The sequence below is a fragment of the Coenobita brevimanus genome, chromosome 98 (genome assembly GCF_032717465.1).
Source record: "Coenobita brevimanus isolate Jiangsu-jjx chromosome 98, ASM3271746v2, whole genome shotgun sequence".
Lineage (NCBI taxonomy): Eukaryota > Metazoa > Arthropoda > Malacostraca > Decapoda > Coenobitidae > Coenobita > Coenobita brevimanus.
In genome coordinates this window covers 26795419-26812884 of record NC_137051.1, presented here as the reverse complement: position 1 = coordinate 26812884, position 17466 = coordinate 26795419, and the positions used below count along the sequence as shown (strand labels likewise).

Genomic DNA, 17466 nt, shown 5'->3' with positions numbered 1-17466 from the left:
CGAAGTGGCGGTGGAACCAGTGTTTGAAGATCCGGGCTGTAAACCATGCCTTCAAAGAATGGTACCAGACGACAGGAAGGACATCCATCACCCCACGAAGACACCGAGGCTGCTTTGCACGGCCAACAATAACGGGCTTAAGCCGGTGCATGCCGTTAGCATTGGCACAACACAAAGCAGATATCTGTTCCTTGGAGAGCTTGCGGCCAGGTACACACTTCTCCGTCTCCTCGACTAGTGTTCATTGGCAAAGAGCGATAAAATAAACCAGTTTCGCGTGCGGCAAGTTCAAATTACAGGCGGGAAAATTTTTTTTTTTTTTTTCAAATTTTTTGCAGTTTTCGGACCATTCTGGGAATGTTGGATCCCGGGACGATTATGTCCGGTTAGTGGGGATGTTCGGATATTGGGCGTTTGGTTATTAGAGGGATTACTGTGTATATATATATATATATATATATATATATATATATATATATATATACACAGTACCCTCGCGTCCAGCACGCGTTAGTCCAGCACGATTCGAGTTCAGCACGGTGAGCAATTAATTAGTATTATTTAATACAATTTAATTACTGCAACACAAGTGTGTTAGCATAACACGCACAGAGCTCCAAGAAGTGGGCCAAATCCGCAGAGGTCACTCTAGCACGATCACCCCCGGTCCAACACAGCCATACTGGACATTCCCATGATGATGATAGCCAATGAAAAACTTCTGATCAAGTAGCCTTCCCCACCCGCTATCGTGACGTGATCGTGATGCCGCCCAATTAAAAACGCTTCTGGTGTCACGTGATGTTTTGTTTACATTTCTCCCGCCACAGAGCCACTCAGTCGCATAATTGCATTGGAAGGTGCTTTTTTCTTGCTGCATTTTCTGCCCTTGTTACTGCATTTTACCCTGCTCACGATGCCTAGGAAGCCTTCTGAGAACCCCAAGAAGCGTCGGCACCTCCCTCAGGCCACCAAGCTAGAAAGTATCGAGAGGAAGAAGAAAGGGGAGAGGAAAGTTGACATTGCCAAGGCCTACGACATGACTGAAGCCAACGTGATCATAATAAAAAACTAAGACAAGATCCTGGCAGCCGAAGGCTATCACACGGCACTTCATACCAGGTTTGCCGAGGATACAATGGTAAATCGGAACGGTAACGTGGTAAAATTGCCGATGATACCACGGACATTTGGAATTCATCTGGATGGATTCCTGCCGAGATACGACGGGCAAAACAGTGTGACCAAAACCCAGGCGACTCGACAGAGAATGTATCGTACTACAGCATTGAACAATTAGCCTGACACTGAATACATATTAATATTTTAGAATAAATATCAATCGTTTTGAAACCCTTCTCATCGGCGTGCGTACCAGTTTATAAGCAAAGTTGCTTCTCCTTATTCTCTACCGAGTCAGCGACAGCGATCACTTTCCACAGTCACGAGATGGGACTCTGGCAACAGTGTGAGAAGCATGCACTTTGCCGAGGATGACAGTGCTAGGACAGGCAGAAGCAGGATCTTCCATGGCTGTGGACGAAGATAGTGATTCTGAGTGTGATTTCGGAGGATTTATGAGATTTGATTTCGAAGGATTTATGAGGGAGGTTGAGGAGGAGCAACAGCCATTACCCGCTAGTGACGCCAGCAGCCATCCTCCGGGGACCCATTAGGACTAACTACAGCCTTGGATACCACCTTCCATTCCCAGCAAGCCCACCAACACTATCCTAAAAGGTTAGTTACCATTCATGGCACAGTACCATTTATTATAATTACAATAGTACCAATATATGTATAGGTATATGGTAGGTATTTAGGGTGACTTTTCCGAGGGTTGCTGACATAATTCATTTTTCCCCATAAGCTCTATTGTTAGTCCAACACGTTTTTGGTCCAACACGTGACCCATGCATGACAATATTACCGTGCTGGACGCGAGGGTACTGTATATATATATATATATATATATATATATATATATATATATATATATATACAGGTATGTAAATATACGTATATATATATATATATATATATATATATATATATACAGATATGTATACATATATATATATATATATATATACAGATATGTATACATATATATATATATATATATATATATATATATATATATAAATATATATATATATTTACACACGTACTGTATATACGAGGTGTGTCAGAAAAGTTCCAGGACTGAGTGTGCTGTGTGAGCTATGAGTGGGAGAGGGATTAGCGGGTTGCGTCACCGTGTGACGTAATATCCAAGGAGTATATGACTGTGATCTCAGCTCTCTGCAGCCACTGATCTTTTGTTCACATGCTTTTGTATACATGTCCTCTGTTACAGGTCATCAAGCGATGAGCACAGAGCAACGAACCAATCTGAAGTTTCTGGTCCGGTTGGGGAAAACTCCGTCTGAAGCACTGGGAATGCTGCAGCAAGTGTACAGAAATGAGACGATGTCACGCTCATGTGTTTTTGAGTGGTACAAGAGGTTCAAAGAGGGACGTGAGAGCGTGGAAGACGACCCCAGGAGCGGAAGGCCTTCAACGAGCAGGACTGAGGCCAACGTTGAGCGTGTCACGCAGACTGTGCATGGCGATCGTCGGTTGACTCTTCGACTGATCGCAAATGGGCTGGGCATGAACCGGGAGAGTGTCTGGAAGATTATCACTGAAGATTTGGGTCTGCGGAAAGTCTGTGCAAAGATGGTGCCGAAGCTGCTGAGTGATGACCAGACGAATCGGCACATGCAGGTGTGTCAGGACATCCTCGAGCGTCTTGAAACTGAACCAGACTTGCTAGGGGGAGTCATCACCGGTGATGAGTCATGGATCTTCGAGTACGACCTGGAGACCAAACGCCACAGCCTTCAGTGGAAGAGTCCAATGTCGCCAAGGCCGAAGAAAGCAAGACATTCAAAGTCCAAAGTCAAAGTCATGTTGATCGCATTCTTCGATGTGAGAGGCATCATCCACACCGAGTTCTTGCCACAGGGCCAGACGATTAACCAGCAGGCCTACAAAGAGATCCAGCGGTATTTGCTTCGTTCAGTGCGCGAGGAGGCGAGAGTTGTGGCAGGACAACTCGTGGCTGCTTCACCATGACAACGAGCCTGCTCACAGTGCCCTGAGCATCCGACAGTTCCTGGCCGAGAGAAACATCGCCGTGCTGAAGCAACCTCCCTACTCACCCGACCTGGCTCCGTGTGATTTTTTCCTCTTCCCCAAGCTCAAGAGGGTCATCAAGGGGACCCGTTTTGAAGACGTGGAAGTCATCAAGATGGCCGTGACGACAGAACTGCGGAGGATCCAGGAAGAATCCTTCCAGGAGTGCATGGAGGTGTGGCAGAGAATGAGAAAGTGCGTTAGACTCCAGGGGGATTACTTCGAAGGGGACAACTCGTAGTTTGAAGTTTGCATTTGAAATATATCTTTTGTGACATCAGTCCCGGAACTTTTCTGACACACCTCGTACATGTATATATAATGTACATATACATATATATATATATATATATATATATATATATATATAATGAAATTTCACATTTCGATGGGCATATGTACAGTACCGTACCTAAAAATCACCGCGAAATTCAAATAATCGAAATTTAAACAGGACTTCTTATGGGGAAAAGTGGTTTGGGTCCGGGGCCTCCGAACCTAACTACATAAAATCATGATATTTTGCCCACACCCCCTGTAAACTTTATGAACTATAATTGTGGTTAAGTAACTGTAGTTCTGCATTGTATTGCCATACTGTCAGCAAGTGTATATTTGGTGTATTTCTGCCCTTTCCCGTATTGCCATTTCTCCTTTGGCTGCGAAGATCTAGAGGTGCCAGGCTGCTCTCGTCCATTACCACTGCTACCCGAAAAACCACTCTTGCTTGCCGTCTTGAAACAGGTAAGTTGCGACGAAAATACGAAGAAAATACATACAACTAAATTGCAGTGAAATGCATGTCCACACATGGAAGGTACAGGCTGAAAGTGTGGCACTTGGCTGTAGAGGGCTGGCTCCTGGCAGGACAGTCGCAAGATGGCTGCTGACGATAGAACAGCGCCTTGCACATGGCTTGCTGTTGGTGGTGCCTACTCCCATCCAGGAGCTCTTGTCCTTAACCCTTTAACCGCGGGTGTCATTCCAGAATGACATTGACAAAACTGGACCAAACCGCGGGTGTCATTCTGGAATGATCGTGAATATTTTGAACACCGCGCGTTTTCCCGGCGCGCAAAGTGTCTCACGCAAGAGTAGCTGTCGAGTTCTTTCACGCCAGCCATCCCACACCTCCCTCCTCCAACCCCGAGGGGGCCCCCCCCACCCCTGCCCTGACCCGCATCAGTCAGTATCTGTCCAGCTCTGTGCGTGATAATGGCGCTTCGTCCCGACTCATCGTCGCTCGCTTCCTCCTCTACAATGATTAGTGCTAGTGTTCCCTCTACCTCTACACCGATAATGGAACTGCCGACGGCGAGGCAGAAGGGGTTGAGCACTCCTGAAATTAGAACTGAGCTGGACAAAACTGTAAGTACTACTCTTGATTGTGGCAGTGAAAGTGACACACTCACAGCAAGCAGTGATGATTTGGCAGTGATTGGTGGTGAACCATTTTCCATTGATAGTGACAGTGATGAAAGTGATTGTGTTGTTTCCCCCCCACCACCCCCAACTTACTCTGGGAAAGGAAAGGTTCCTATGGGCAAATCTGGTATTGCACGTGGGAAGGGAGTGAAGCACAGGCTCACGTCTCCCACACCAGGCCCTAGTAAGCATTTCCCATCAATTTCCCGTTCCCCTAGCCCTATTGCCCTCACATCATCATCATCATCTGCCGTGCCCTCTCCTCAGTCTACATCATCTGAGGAGTACGAATTCCCAAAGCCTGCAAAGCGAGGGAAGGCAGGCCGTGCAGGCAGGCCTAGAACAAAGGGGATGCGTGGCAGTTGGAGGGCAAAGCTGGGCGATAAGCGAGGAGATAAGCGAGGTGATAAGCGGGGTAGAAAGGGTCAAGTTTCACCACGCACCAGGTCAGAAACCCCCCCGCCTGCCCCCCGCTCAGCTCCCTCACCCTCGCCACCCCCCAACTCACCGCCCCCACACTCACCCCCCTCCCCGTTGCCTCCTGCCTCACCCCCCTCCCGCTCGCCTCCTGTCTCACCTCCTGCCTCACCCATTGCCTCCACCTCAGCTCCTTCTCACGGGGAAACGAGTGCAATGCAACCTGCCACTGCCACTGAACCACGCACAGGGAAAGTGGATGCATTTGTTTGGTCTGACGGTGCAGATTTTCAGCCACACAATCCACCGTTTGATATGACAAATGCTGGAATACAGCCTGCCTTCCCATGCAACGCAGATGACTTTGTTGACTACTTCCTGGCCTTCATGGATGATGAAATCGTGCAGCATGTCAGCGATGAGACCAATAGGTATGCAGCTCAGGGTGCAGCAGAAGGGCTGGGACCTATTGGCTCACCAAAGCAAGTGTCGTGGTTGCCTGTCGGAATCAGAGAGCTGTATGTTTTTTTTGCCCTAATGTTTCTTATGCCCCATATCAAGAGACATGAGTTGGAGAAGTACTGGCTCGTGGATGACATTACTACTATCCCAATATTCAGGAAGTATATGTCACGGGATCGGTTCCGACAGCTGCTTGGATACCTGCACTTCGCTGACAATGCAAACCCGTCCCAAACTGACCCTTTGTGGAAAGTGAGGGATTTTCTCAACAGGATTAGGGATCGATTTATGCGATTTTTCCGGCCTATGCAGAAAGTCGTCATAGACGAATCCCTGGTATTGTTCAGAGGACATCTGAAATTCATGCAGTACATCCCCAGCAAATGCCACCGCTTTGGGATAAAGTTCTTTGTGCTGTGTGACTGTGAGACGGGGTATATCCTGGATTTTGTCATCTACTCTGCTAGCACAATGGATGTGAACAGGAAAGACCCCCTTGGCTTCTCTGGCTCCGTTGTAAAAGTGCTGATGGAGAGGTATTTTGGTGGTAATCATGTGCTGTACACAGACAATTACTACACAGCACCGAAACTCTCCAAATACCTTGCTGAACACGGCATTGGCACTGTTGGCACTGTACAGAGCTATAGGAATGAGTAGCCAAGTTTCCCCGAAGCATCATCATCATCCAAGGGAGATGTTCACCTGAAGAAGTCAGACAAGCTTCTTGCGATCAGGTGGCATGACAAGAAGGTCGTGAATATGATCAGCACCATCCACAAGGGGGAATTGCAGAGAACTGGGAAGGTCAGCTACAGGACGGGAGAGCCAATCATGAAGCCTGATGCCGTCAATGATTACAATGTCAATATGAGACTTGTTGATAAGTATGATATGATGATTGGCGAAATAGACTGTCTCAGGAGAAACACCCGATGGTACAGGAAGGCTTGCCTGCACATGCTCGATATGTGCATGCTCAACGCCTTCATTCTCTACAAGACACAAGTCGGGGGCATAAGGCAACCATCACTGAGACAGTTTTCCAAGACTGTCGTGCAGCAGCTACTTGCACGATTTGGTCAGGTGATGGCATTGATCCCGAGGCGACACTATGACACACAACCTGACCGTCTTGAGTGCCGCAATTACATGAGCCGGCACCAGCTTGTGAAATTGCCACTTACAGCAGGCGGCAGGTTGTCACAGGGCCGCTGCAGAGTATGTTCTAACACCACACGGAGGCCTAGGAGGAGAAAAATGAGCACACACCAGTGCCTGGAATGCCAAGTCGCTCAATGTGTAACTCCGTGCTTTGCCGAGTACCACTCTCTGAGTAAATACTGAAAGTGACAGTGATATATAGTGATGCGACAGTGACGTGCTTTGCCAATAATTGTATAATGGATAATGTAGTAATAAGGGATATTTTGCCTAGAAAAAAATGTAAATATTGGCCAGTATAATAAGTGATATTGTAATAAGAGAATCTGCGGCACTTGTGTAATTCTGTGATGCGCCAGTGACGCAATATAGTAATAAGTGCAGTGTAAATATAATGTATATTGCCCAGATTATATGTAAAATAATATTAGAAGTTAGAAAGAATGAAAAGATCGCATGAAACGTCAGTGAGCGGGTGCCGCCGCAGTGAAGTGAGGCGCAGCCGCAGTGAAGAGCGGGCGCAGCCGCAGGGAAGTGCCTTTTACCTACCTCAGTGAACACAGAGTGGGTGTTTATCGTATGTACAGTGTTCATATATGTTTATATTACTATTATGAGAGAGTGGTTGGCATTTGGTACTGGTGTGTGGGGCATAAAATAGTTATTTCACACCCCTCACTTCTAACGGCTCTCCCCCTCCTGTGAAAGTCAACAAAGTCATGAAACCTACATCAATGGAAAGCTGAAGATTAGTACTTTCTAATGGTACCTTATTTTTTTCTCTAGCTTTATTCTGTGCAGAGTTATTAAGGTTTAAAGGTTTGTTTACATTTGGCTGAAACCCCCACGGGAGAGGACAGTCAGACCAAAACAATACCCGCGGTTAAAGGGTTAAACGTGACTTTTTTTTTTTCCAGTCTCTATTGTTCATTTCTATGTTGCTCCTTATATTCATAGTTACTGTACCTCTCTCTGTTTCAGTATTCTGCCTACTGTATTTGCTACGACCTGAAATTCATTTTGTTTTAGTATTTCTATTATTAATTCTTTTCCTTTAATTTCTCTTGTTATATCTTCAACTTATTAAAGTATTGATTAATTAATAATAAGTGGGAACGTGGAATGTGAGAGGAGCGAATGATGAAGTGAAAGAGAGAGAGATTGTTCAGGTGCTTGAGGATGCAAAAGTGGATATATGTGGATTGACTGAAACTAAATGGAAAGGTGAAAGGGTGACAGAATGGGAATATGGTTCAGGTATATGTGCGGGAGTCAGTGAGAATGAGAGGGCAAGAGAGGGAGTATGTCTGATGATAAGCAAGAAGTGGAAGGAGAATATAAGAGAGTATGGAACAGTGGGTGCAAGGATTGTATGGGTGAGGATGAAAGTAGGTATACAAGCGTGGGCGATTGTATGTGTGTATGCCCCGACAGAGGATCGAGTGGCAAGAGTGAAAGATGAGTTTTGGGCGAGTGTAGAAGCGTGTATGGAAAAGTTTGAGAGGAGCGAGAGAGTGCTGTTGATTGGAGACATGAATGGCAAAGTTGGGAATGTACGAGTGGATGGAGTGGTTGGTCAGTTGGGTTTTGCCAGCTGATGCAGATGGGAATGGAAGTGCTTTGGTGGACATCTGTGCTTGTAAGGGATTGGCAATAGCCAACACCTACTTTCGGCATAAGATGATCCACCGGTATACATGGAGAGTAATGAGGAGGATGGATGGTGAACTTGTTGAACGAAAGGCAATGATAGACTACGTGTGTGTGGATGAGCGAATGAGAAGACAAGTGTTGGATGCAAGTGTGGAGAGGGTGGGGGAATGGAGTCTCGGACCATCACTTAGTGATGGCCAAGGTAGAGCTGCAAAGAAAGTGGCTGAGGAAACGAAGGGGAAGACAGGAGGAAGCAACTCCTGTGAGAAGAGTGGAGAAATTGCAAGACAGTGAGAAAATGACAGAGTATAAGAGCATAGTGGAAGAAAGACTGGGAAGGTATGAGCTAGAGCAGATGGAAGGGGTGGAAAACGTATGTAAGATATTCACGGAGGAGATAGGCGCAGCGTGTGAGGCGGTTTGTGGAGAGAGGAGGAGATGCAAGGGTGTGCAAGGGACAGCATGGTGGAATGATGAGGTGAAACGAGCTGTAGAACAAAAGAAGAAGGCATATAGTGAATGGTTAGCGAGTAGAGGTAGGGGAGAAGATGAGAGAGAGAAGAGAGAGGTATATGTGAGCAGGAGAAGGGAGGTTAAGAGACTGGTGAAGGAGAGTAAGAAGAAAGTGGATGAAGAGTTTGGGAGGAATCTGAGTGTGAAATGGAGGGAGAGTAAGAAATTGTCTTGGAAGGAGGTAAAGAAAGTAAGGCAGTGTGAAAGGGGAAATAGTAGGGGAGTGAAAGATAGGAATAATAGATTGTTGGTGGAGAAGAGAGAGAAACTGAAGAGATGGAAGGAGCACTTTGAGGATTTGCTGAATGTGGAGAGTGAGAACAGTGCGAGTATAAGTGGTTGGGGAATGGCTGGGAGAAGAAGAGATGAGAGGAGGGAGGAAGAGATCAGTAGGGCGGAGGTCGTGGAAGCGATGAAGAATATTAAGTTGGGAAAGGCCCCAGGAATTGATGGAGTGTGTGGTGAAATGCTTAGGTATGGGGGAGAGATTGTTGTGGAGTGGATATGGAAGTTGTGTAGATTGGCTTGGGAAGAGGGAAGGGTTCCAGAGGACTGGAAATCAGGTATAATTATTCCTTTATACAAAGGAAAAGGAGAGAGAGAAGTATGTGGTAACCATAGGGGTATTTGCCTACTTAGTGTGACTGGTAAAATATATGGTAGAATACTCATTGATAGGGTTAGGCATATGACAGAGGAGCTAGTTGGAGAAGAACGAGGGGGATTTAGGAAGGGAAAAGGGTGTGTAGATCAGATATTTGTTCTAAGATGTTTAGTGGAGAAGTATCTAGAGAAGGGAAGGAAAGTGTATGCTGCCTTCATGGACTTGGAGAAAGCTTATGACAGAATAGATAGGCAAGGTATGTGGAAGGTATTAAGAATATATGGAGTGAAGGGGAAATTGTTGAGTGCTGTGAAGAGTATGTACGAGGGAGCTAGGGCTACGGTGCGAATGGATGGTGAGCTGAGTGAGTTCTTTGATCTCAAGGTGGGACTGAAACAGGTTGTGTGATGTCTCCATGGCTGTTGAATATATACATGGATGGGGTTGCAAAGGAGGTGCAGGGTAGGGCAGTGGATGTGGGGGTGGCTCTAATGAATGAGGGTGAGATTTGGAAGCTTCCGGTGTTGCTGTTTGCTGATGATACAGTGCTGTTGAGTGAAGATGAATGGGAGTTGCAAGGTTTGGTGAATGAATTTGGGACAGTGTGTAGGAGGAGGAATCTGAAAGTTAATGTAAACAAAAGTAAAGTTATGGTGTTTGAGAGGAATGAAGTCACAGAGTGTGCAGTGAGGTTGGATGGTGAGGATATGGAGAATGTGAGTGCATTCAAGTACTTGGGTAGTGTGATGAGTAAGGATGGAACTTTGGGGGATGAAGTGCGTGAAAGGGTACAGCAGGGAAGGAAGGTTGTTGGTACACTGAGAGCAGTGATGAGAAATAGGGAGGTGAGTATGGAAGTTAAGAAGTCACTGCATGATAGTATTGTGATCCCTACCCTGACGTATGGAAGCGAGGCATGGACCTTACAAGAGGGGAACAAGTCAAGAGTGAGAGCAGTGGAAATGAGTTACTTGAGAGGAGCATGTGGAGTGACGTGGAGGGACAGGTTGACGAATGAAGAAGTGAAGGAACGCTGTGGGGTGGATGTGGATGTGGTTGAGAAGATTAGGAGAAATACACTGAGGTGGTTTGGACATGTGGAGAGAATGGAGAATGAAAGACTGACTAAGAGGGTGTATGTGGGTGAGGTGGGAGGAGGGAGAGGGAGAGGTAGACCAAGGATGAGGTGGAGGGATGGAGTTGAGAGGTATATGAGGGAGGGGGGGGTGAGTTGGGGGGAGGGTAGTCAAATGGTGGGTGACAGAGCGACTTGGAGGCGTTTTGTCTGCGGCCACCCTTTGCGGGATTAGGGCGTCGGGCTATAGATAGATAGATAGATATTTATAGAATGATGGGGAATCATCCAGGGTGCGAACTGTCCTGACGGGAAATCATCCATGTTTTGGCGGGGAATTATCTGACGGTGAACTGTCTCAGAACCATATCATCGTATGCATGACATATGAATAAATGATGTTGATTTTCACTCTCTACTTGACACATCACAAACGATATTAGGTTAGGCTCATACTCTTCTTATAATTTTCCTTCACTTCTAGCATCTTGGTTCACATCAAAAATATTATCTTTGCTTGTTTTGGTTGGAGTCTGGTCTTGACAGCATATGTCACATACACTATTAGGTTAGGCTCATACTTTTTCTTATAATTTTCCTTCACTTCTAGCATTTTGGTTCGCATCAAAAACATTATCTTTGCTTGTTTTGGTTGAAGCCTGGCCCTGAGAGCATCGAAATACGTGACTTTGCATCAAAATGTAAGATAGGCAGACCACTCCAAAATGCATCGAAATTTGATTAGTCGAATTCTAAACTGTCGAAATTTGAGATTCCACTGTGTGTATGTATATATATATATATATATATATATATATATATACTGTATATACATACACAGTAAACCTATTTTGAGGTATATAACCCGTGGATTGTAAGCCACAGATCAAGCTAGATAACGTCGCATTGTGAGCCACAGCTCAGGATGTGCTGGCCATGCATGACCGTAAACAACTTGACCCCTACGCAAACTTACGCACAGTGTTACGCAAAGACAGAGAGAGATAGAGAGAGAGAGAGAGATTTTTTCTTTTCACCAGATGATGCCCTGGATGTTTATCTTCAAATTTATAATAAAAAAAAAAAACTAATAATTTTTCACACCTCCCATACGTAAACTTACGTATGGCCCTAGGCAAAAACAGAGAGAGAGAGATTTTTTTGTTTTCATCAGATGATGCCCTGGATGCTTATCTTCAAGCTTATAATAAACAAAAACTTAAAAAAAAAAAAAAATCTCTGTTTTTTGCACACAACGGGCTGGGATAAAAAAAGGTAATTGTGCAATCCACGGGTTAAGGAAGTGGCCAGATCATCCGTGGCAATGTGTTTACCACCAGTCTCTCAGACTGGACACATCAGTGTATCAAACATACTAAAATGTACACAAGGAAAGGCAACACTAATAACTGTCAAAGCAATGTGAAACAACAATTTAACCTAACGTAACAGAACTTTTGACAGTCAGCTTTTAGAATACAAACGTGTGTTTGAAATGTTAGATATGACCAGCTACCAGTAAATGTTGGCAGAACAGTTACTGTATGCATTCAAAACCCTTATTTACAGTTTTCAGTGGTAAGTTCATAAAAATGTCAAGTAGCTATGGCAATCCAGGAAAACTAATAAGCAACCTGTGAAAAACTCATTTCATACAAAATATGGAAAGGTTGCGCTCGTTTGGTAAAAAATTAGGTAAATGTATGCTTTACTTGAAGCAGCAGAAAGCCCTCACCAACTCTGTTCATATTCCTCCATTTTCTTTATTTTTCTAGCTATTTTCAGGATGGAAAATTAACTTTTCCTGCAGAAAAATTTACCCCATTAATATCATCACGTTCCTTGAGCCGTATCTACAATTGCTTGTTTCCACCATAATGAAAGAAACTCATTCAATGTTCTCAAAGGTGGATTTCATTTCCCAATTTCCCACAGGAAGCTTGGGTTGTAAGGTTAAATTATTGGATAAAGTTAAGCTAGATCAGATTTGGTTTAGTTTAACACTTAGGTTGGGACAGTCCCTTCTGCCATTATGCTGACACATCAAACAAGAGTTGTCACTGGAACAGCTAAAAACAATGGAGAAACAGATTTAACAAGAAATGTTTATTTACCACTACAGAAATAATAAGAAAAATATAATTGATAATCAGGAAGACTTCATAAGGTGCTTCTACTGCCTCAACTAAAGCGAATGTTTACCAAGAATTACAAGCTAACTGGAATGAAACAACTGATGACGGATTAGCCTTAAGGCTGAATCAGCATGAAAGCCCACCATGGCATGCAGCCATTTACCAGTATCAGCATGTAAAGCTGACAAACCATAATATTTTCTGAATTATATATTTCTGCAACTTTTAAAACTAATAACTAGGATCATTTGGCACAGTTTCCCAAGCGAAAGTCTTATCTATCTATCTATAGCCAGAAACCATAATCTCATAAGGGGTGGCCGTTTGTCTTTAACTGCTTTACCAGGAGGGGCACCAACTCTCCAACAACACACTTGTTGACAAGGAACACATATGGGCTTACAACTGAAAATTATGTGCATGAAAGTTCTCCTTAATTTTCAGAGAGAAAAAAAAAAAATGCCCAAATAGTTCACACTCATAACTACAACTGATTCACTAACATTATCCACAAACTCTTGTACTTAAAAACACACACAGACACAAACATTGGCAATATCATGTAATCAAACACTAACTTTTACGGTAGCCAAGCAGGATGGAGGTATATCTGCAAGATACAATCATTAAGTTCTGTACTTACCCTATAAATCAACAAAGCCTATAAGCAACCTCTGAGCCCAATCCCAATACCGCCGAGGTTGTATCACCACACCTAACATCACCCAGTTTTATTGCTATTACTTATCTCAGTGACTGCCATTTAACCAATTATCGTTGGATGAAGCTTCTCACTATATGCACGGTCACTATAAACTGACGGCATTGGAAAGAATATCAATAATTGCGTATCTATAAGGATCAATGACTGTGACAAGAGCAACCATCTACATCTAACCATGCACACAACGTTACACTTCACAGGACTTCATCATCAAACGAATAAATGCTGTCTTACGTCTGGAGAGTCCCAGCTAAGTGACTGGTTTCTTTCCTCTGGAAGAACATTCCTAGTTCTGCCCATTAACTCATCGAGAAGCGCAGCAGCCGCTTGGGTCGCCATCTTGTCCCTCGCATGCTACTCTGGGAGTTGCCGCTTATCCTTTTTGTTCATCACATGCTCTCTTTCGGTTAGTACTCAGAATATGCATTATTTTTAAAATACTAGAATATTAAATTAGATTATTCAAATAATTAAATTTAACTTCATTAAAGTCGCAGTTATTAAGAAAGGGCTCTAATAAATTTGTGTCCTGTTCTGTAACATTCAACATTTTTTAAAAACTAGTTAATATATTCCTTCACCATAAAAGGTGATATATTAAAAAAAAAAAAATGGAACACACACACACACACACACACACACAGTTATGTACTACATTTGCTCACGGTGGTTCAATTCGGCGGCCACCTGTGAATCGACAGGGTGGTTGTGATATTAATGAGTGAAATTATTGTTGTAAAGGTGTACAGAATACATACACTGTAATGCTAGGTGTGGTTTCTGGCTATAGTTAGGGTCGGCCTCCCGTCCCTAGAGCACCTAGTGAGTAGCTGGGTTCTCTTTCTAGACCGGAGCTTAGACAAATATGAGACAGGACACAAAAACTCAAGGAAACACCATCTTGCACTGGAACGAGCAGATGTCACAAATACAGACTGAACACTTATAATCCTGGGGCAGCAGATATGGATAAAGTATCACGCAGGATACTGTACAGGACCAGACTGGTTAGGGGGAACAACACTTCAGCTATACCTGTACACTTATGTTGGTGGGGGAGTTTAGATATCCTAGGCCGGTGTTGGTGGTTGTCTCGATTTCACAGGGTAGCGTTAATATTTTACACTGGGCCTAAGCGTGACGTTATCGAAACGTGATGTCACTGTTGCATAGAGCGTTCACTGTACCTTGGCCCGTAGATCACTTTTACATTAATATGTACCCGGGTGGAGCTGACGGTACTGGAACTTCAACTCAGGGGTCTATGTATGATCTTCACTGTCTTATGGCGGCACTGTACACTATGGTAGGCCCGTCCTTCACTGTCTTACTATTGCACTATCCTTTCCACCACTTTCTTTTATGCTTTAACCACCGGCTCACTTTACTCTGTCACTCCTACACTGTCTGTATGCTGCGTGTGTTCACTTTCACTCACTGTCAGGTCGGATGTGTCACAGTCAGGCGCAGGGGCGGCGGCGGAGTCTCAGCCTCCCTACTGACGGGGCTGGGATCCGCCAGGGGCAGCTAGGTCCCGGTGGCAGGGGACAGCGTGTAGGGGCGTCCTCTCTCGCCCGGGGCTGCTGGGGGCGCAGGGGCCCAAGGCTTCTGGGCTCGGGGTGGGAGTCCGGCCCTCCGGGCTGGGACCGAACAGTCGCCAGTACCTCTGAGTCAGGCGCCCGACGGAGGATGAGGATCTCCGGCGTCTGGGTGCAGGGAGGTCCCTCCCGGGAGTCTGAGGGGCGGTCAGGAGGCTGCAGTCCCCGCAGGTCGGGGACGCCGTCAGGAGTGAGCTGCGGCGTCAGCCGGCGTCGGGGGCCGTCAGGGGCATCTCCACTGGCTGTAAGGAGAAGAGCCCGGTGGTGGTCACAGGGCCTCTCCAATACTGCTCCAGGCTGGGGGCTCCCTCCAAGTCGGGGGTAAGTGGACCAGGCTCAGCACCTGACGAAGGAGTGGCTTCAGGCCGTCTCTGGTGGTAGAGCCCGGCTATTGGCCGTGGCTGTCTCGGGACACCTTCAGAACGGCTACCGGCCGCCTCCTGCAGGAGGGTGGAGTGGCTACAGGCCGACTCTCGAGGGGAACCTTCAGAGCGGCTTCTGGCCGTCTGCTGATTGACCTCAGGAGTGGCTTCAGGCCGTCTCCTGTAAGAGGGTGAGTGGCTACCGGCCGTCTCTCCGGGGGCACCTTTGGAGTGGCTTCCGGCCATCTCCTGACAAAGGCGGGAGCAGCTACTGGCCGTCTCCTGTAGGACGGTGAGCGGCTGCAGGCCGTCTCTCCTAGGGGCACCTTCCGAGCGGCTTCAGGCCGTCTCCTGATGAAGGCGGGAGCAGCTTCAGGCTGTCTCCTCTTTTCCTCCAGAGCGACTTCAGGCTGTCTCGTGTAGGAGGGCGAGCGGCTGCAGGCCTTCTCTCCGAGAGGCACCTTCCAAATGACTTCAGGCCGTCTACTGACGAAGGTGGGAGCGGCTTCAGGCCATCTTCTGACGAAGGTGGGAGTGGCTTCAGGCCGTCTCCTAGTTTCCTCCAGAGCGGCTTCCTGCCGTCTCCTGTAGGAGGGTGAGCGGCTGTCGGCCATCTCAGGGGTGCTGTTAGGAACTGGAGAAAGGGTTCCACCCCGGTCTGATCTGCGGGCAGCTCGCCCGGCAGGTCGTCTTGTACTCTTGCTATGGTGGCGGCGGGCGAGTTCCGTGTCATAGGGGCACGCGGCCCGGGTGGTCTTAAGTCGTTTCCGCCCGGAGCTCATTCGCGCCGTGTACACCCCTCTGTGCGCTCTTTTGGTGGTTCGTTGCGGTCAGTTTTGATGTCCTGCTGCATTTTATACACAATAAAGGAAGGTTTTTTTTTTTTTTAACTTGTTTAACTGCATTCCCATTCTACATATTAGCAAATAGTTTTAGGCCGATCGATTGATCGTATGTGTATATATATTGTTATGCTAGGCTTTCTTGGGTCGGCTTCAGGGGCGTCATTTAGGGGGGGCAGCGAGGAGCGCTCGCCCCTTCCAAGCTTTCTGAGAGGGCCTCCCAGTCAACTACATTTAATGAATATATATATATATATATATATATATATATATATATATATATATATATATATATATATATATATATATATAAGGTGAACACCAGGCTTGGAGTAATTACATATGCTTTCAGTCAATTACAATTACAATTAGAATTACTTGCCCATTATTACATTACAGTTACAAATACAATTACAGGGAAGGAAAAAAATGACAAATACAATTACAATTACAATTACTCAGTTTTAATACTTCCAAATTACAATTGCAATTACAATTACAACCTAGTTTGTGTTCAATTATATTTCAATTACTTATACACAGGTTAAACAAAAATAACAAATTGCAGATTACTCAAAACATTTATACTTTTTTTTTTTTTTTTTTGTATCATCTAATATTAAATACATTGATGCAGCACTCCTGAAAATTTTAATACAAACACAACACAATTATGAATTTAAAACTGATGAACACCTGCAGAGACTACAAATTAAAAAGAATACTTTTGAAATTTACGATAGAATATAATAATTACCATGTACGTTTGTGAAAATTATAATCCTTATAAAAAACATAAGTGATCTGGAATACAATAAGAACTCAGACAAACAAACTGTAGAAATCTAAAGAACACACCAGATCGTGTGGAATAAACTCCATATGTTAACCCCCCAGTGAGGTTTATATTTGGAGAAACTGTAGAAAAAAAATCACAAAAAAATTCTATACTTTTCAGTACTTTAGGGGTTATTAAGATTCACCCTTCAAGCAAGGAAGTAACTCAAACACCTCTCTACTACATTTAATTAAGAGGAGTTCTCGGAAGGTAGCAGGCCCTAGGTTTGCCCTGTTGGCAGAGTAGAAATTCAATGCAATACTAAATACTCTCTCTGAGGGTGCAGAGGTAGCTGAGCATCCCATTACACCTCTAGCTAGTTGTTTTAGTGGGAGCATCCTGGGAGGAGTCTTTCCAATAAACCAAAGGCTCCGTATCAAAAAGCAAACATTCTTCTTCTATGTATTCTTTCATAATTTCCTCTAGTGCATCTTTAGAGGATTTCTTACCTCCAGCTGATGTGGGCATAAATGA

The 17466-nt window shown here is 45.0% G+C and overlaps 1 protein-coding gene across 3 annotated transcripts in view; it reads right to left on the bottom strand.

The window, feature by feature from the left end:
- Positions 1-13693, bottom strand: part of LOC145414012 (luc7-like protein 3) — a 198705-nt gene extending 185012 nt beyond the window's left edge. For all 3 annotated transcript variants that reach the window (XR_013899815.1, XM_080283580.1, XM_080283581.1), the window contains exon 1: positions 13587-13693. Coding sequence is in view for 2 of the 3 variants with exons in the window: in XM_080283580.1 (XP_080139706.1) it covers positions 13587-13691 (105 nt within the window). In the remaining variant the exon portion in view is untranslated. The remainder of the gene's footprint in view (positions 1-13586) is intronic.
- Positions 13694-17466: the final 3773 nt, after the last annotated feature.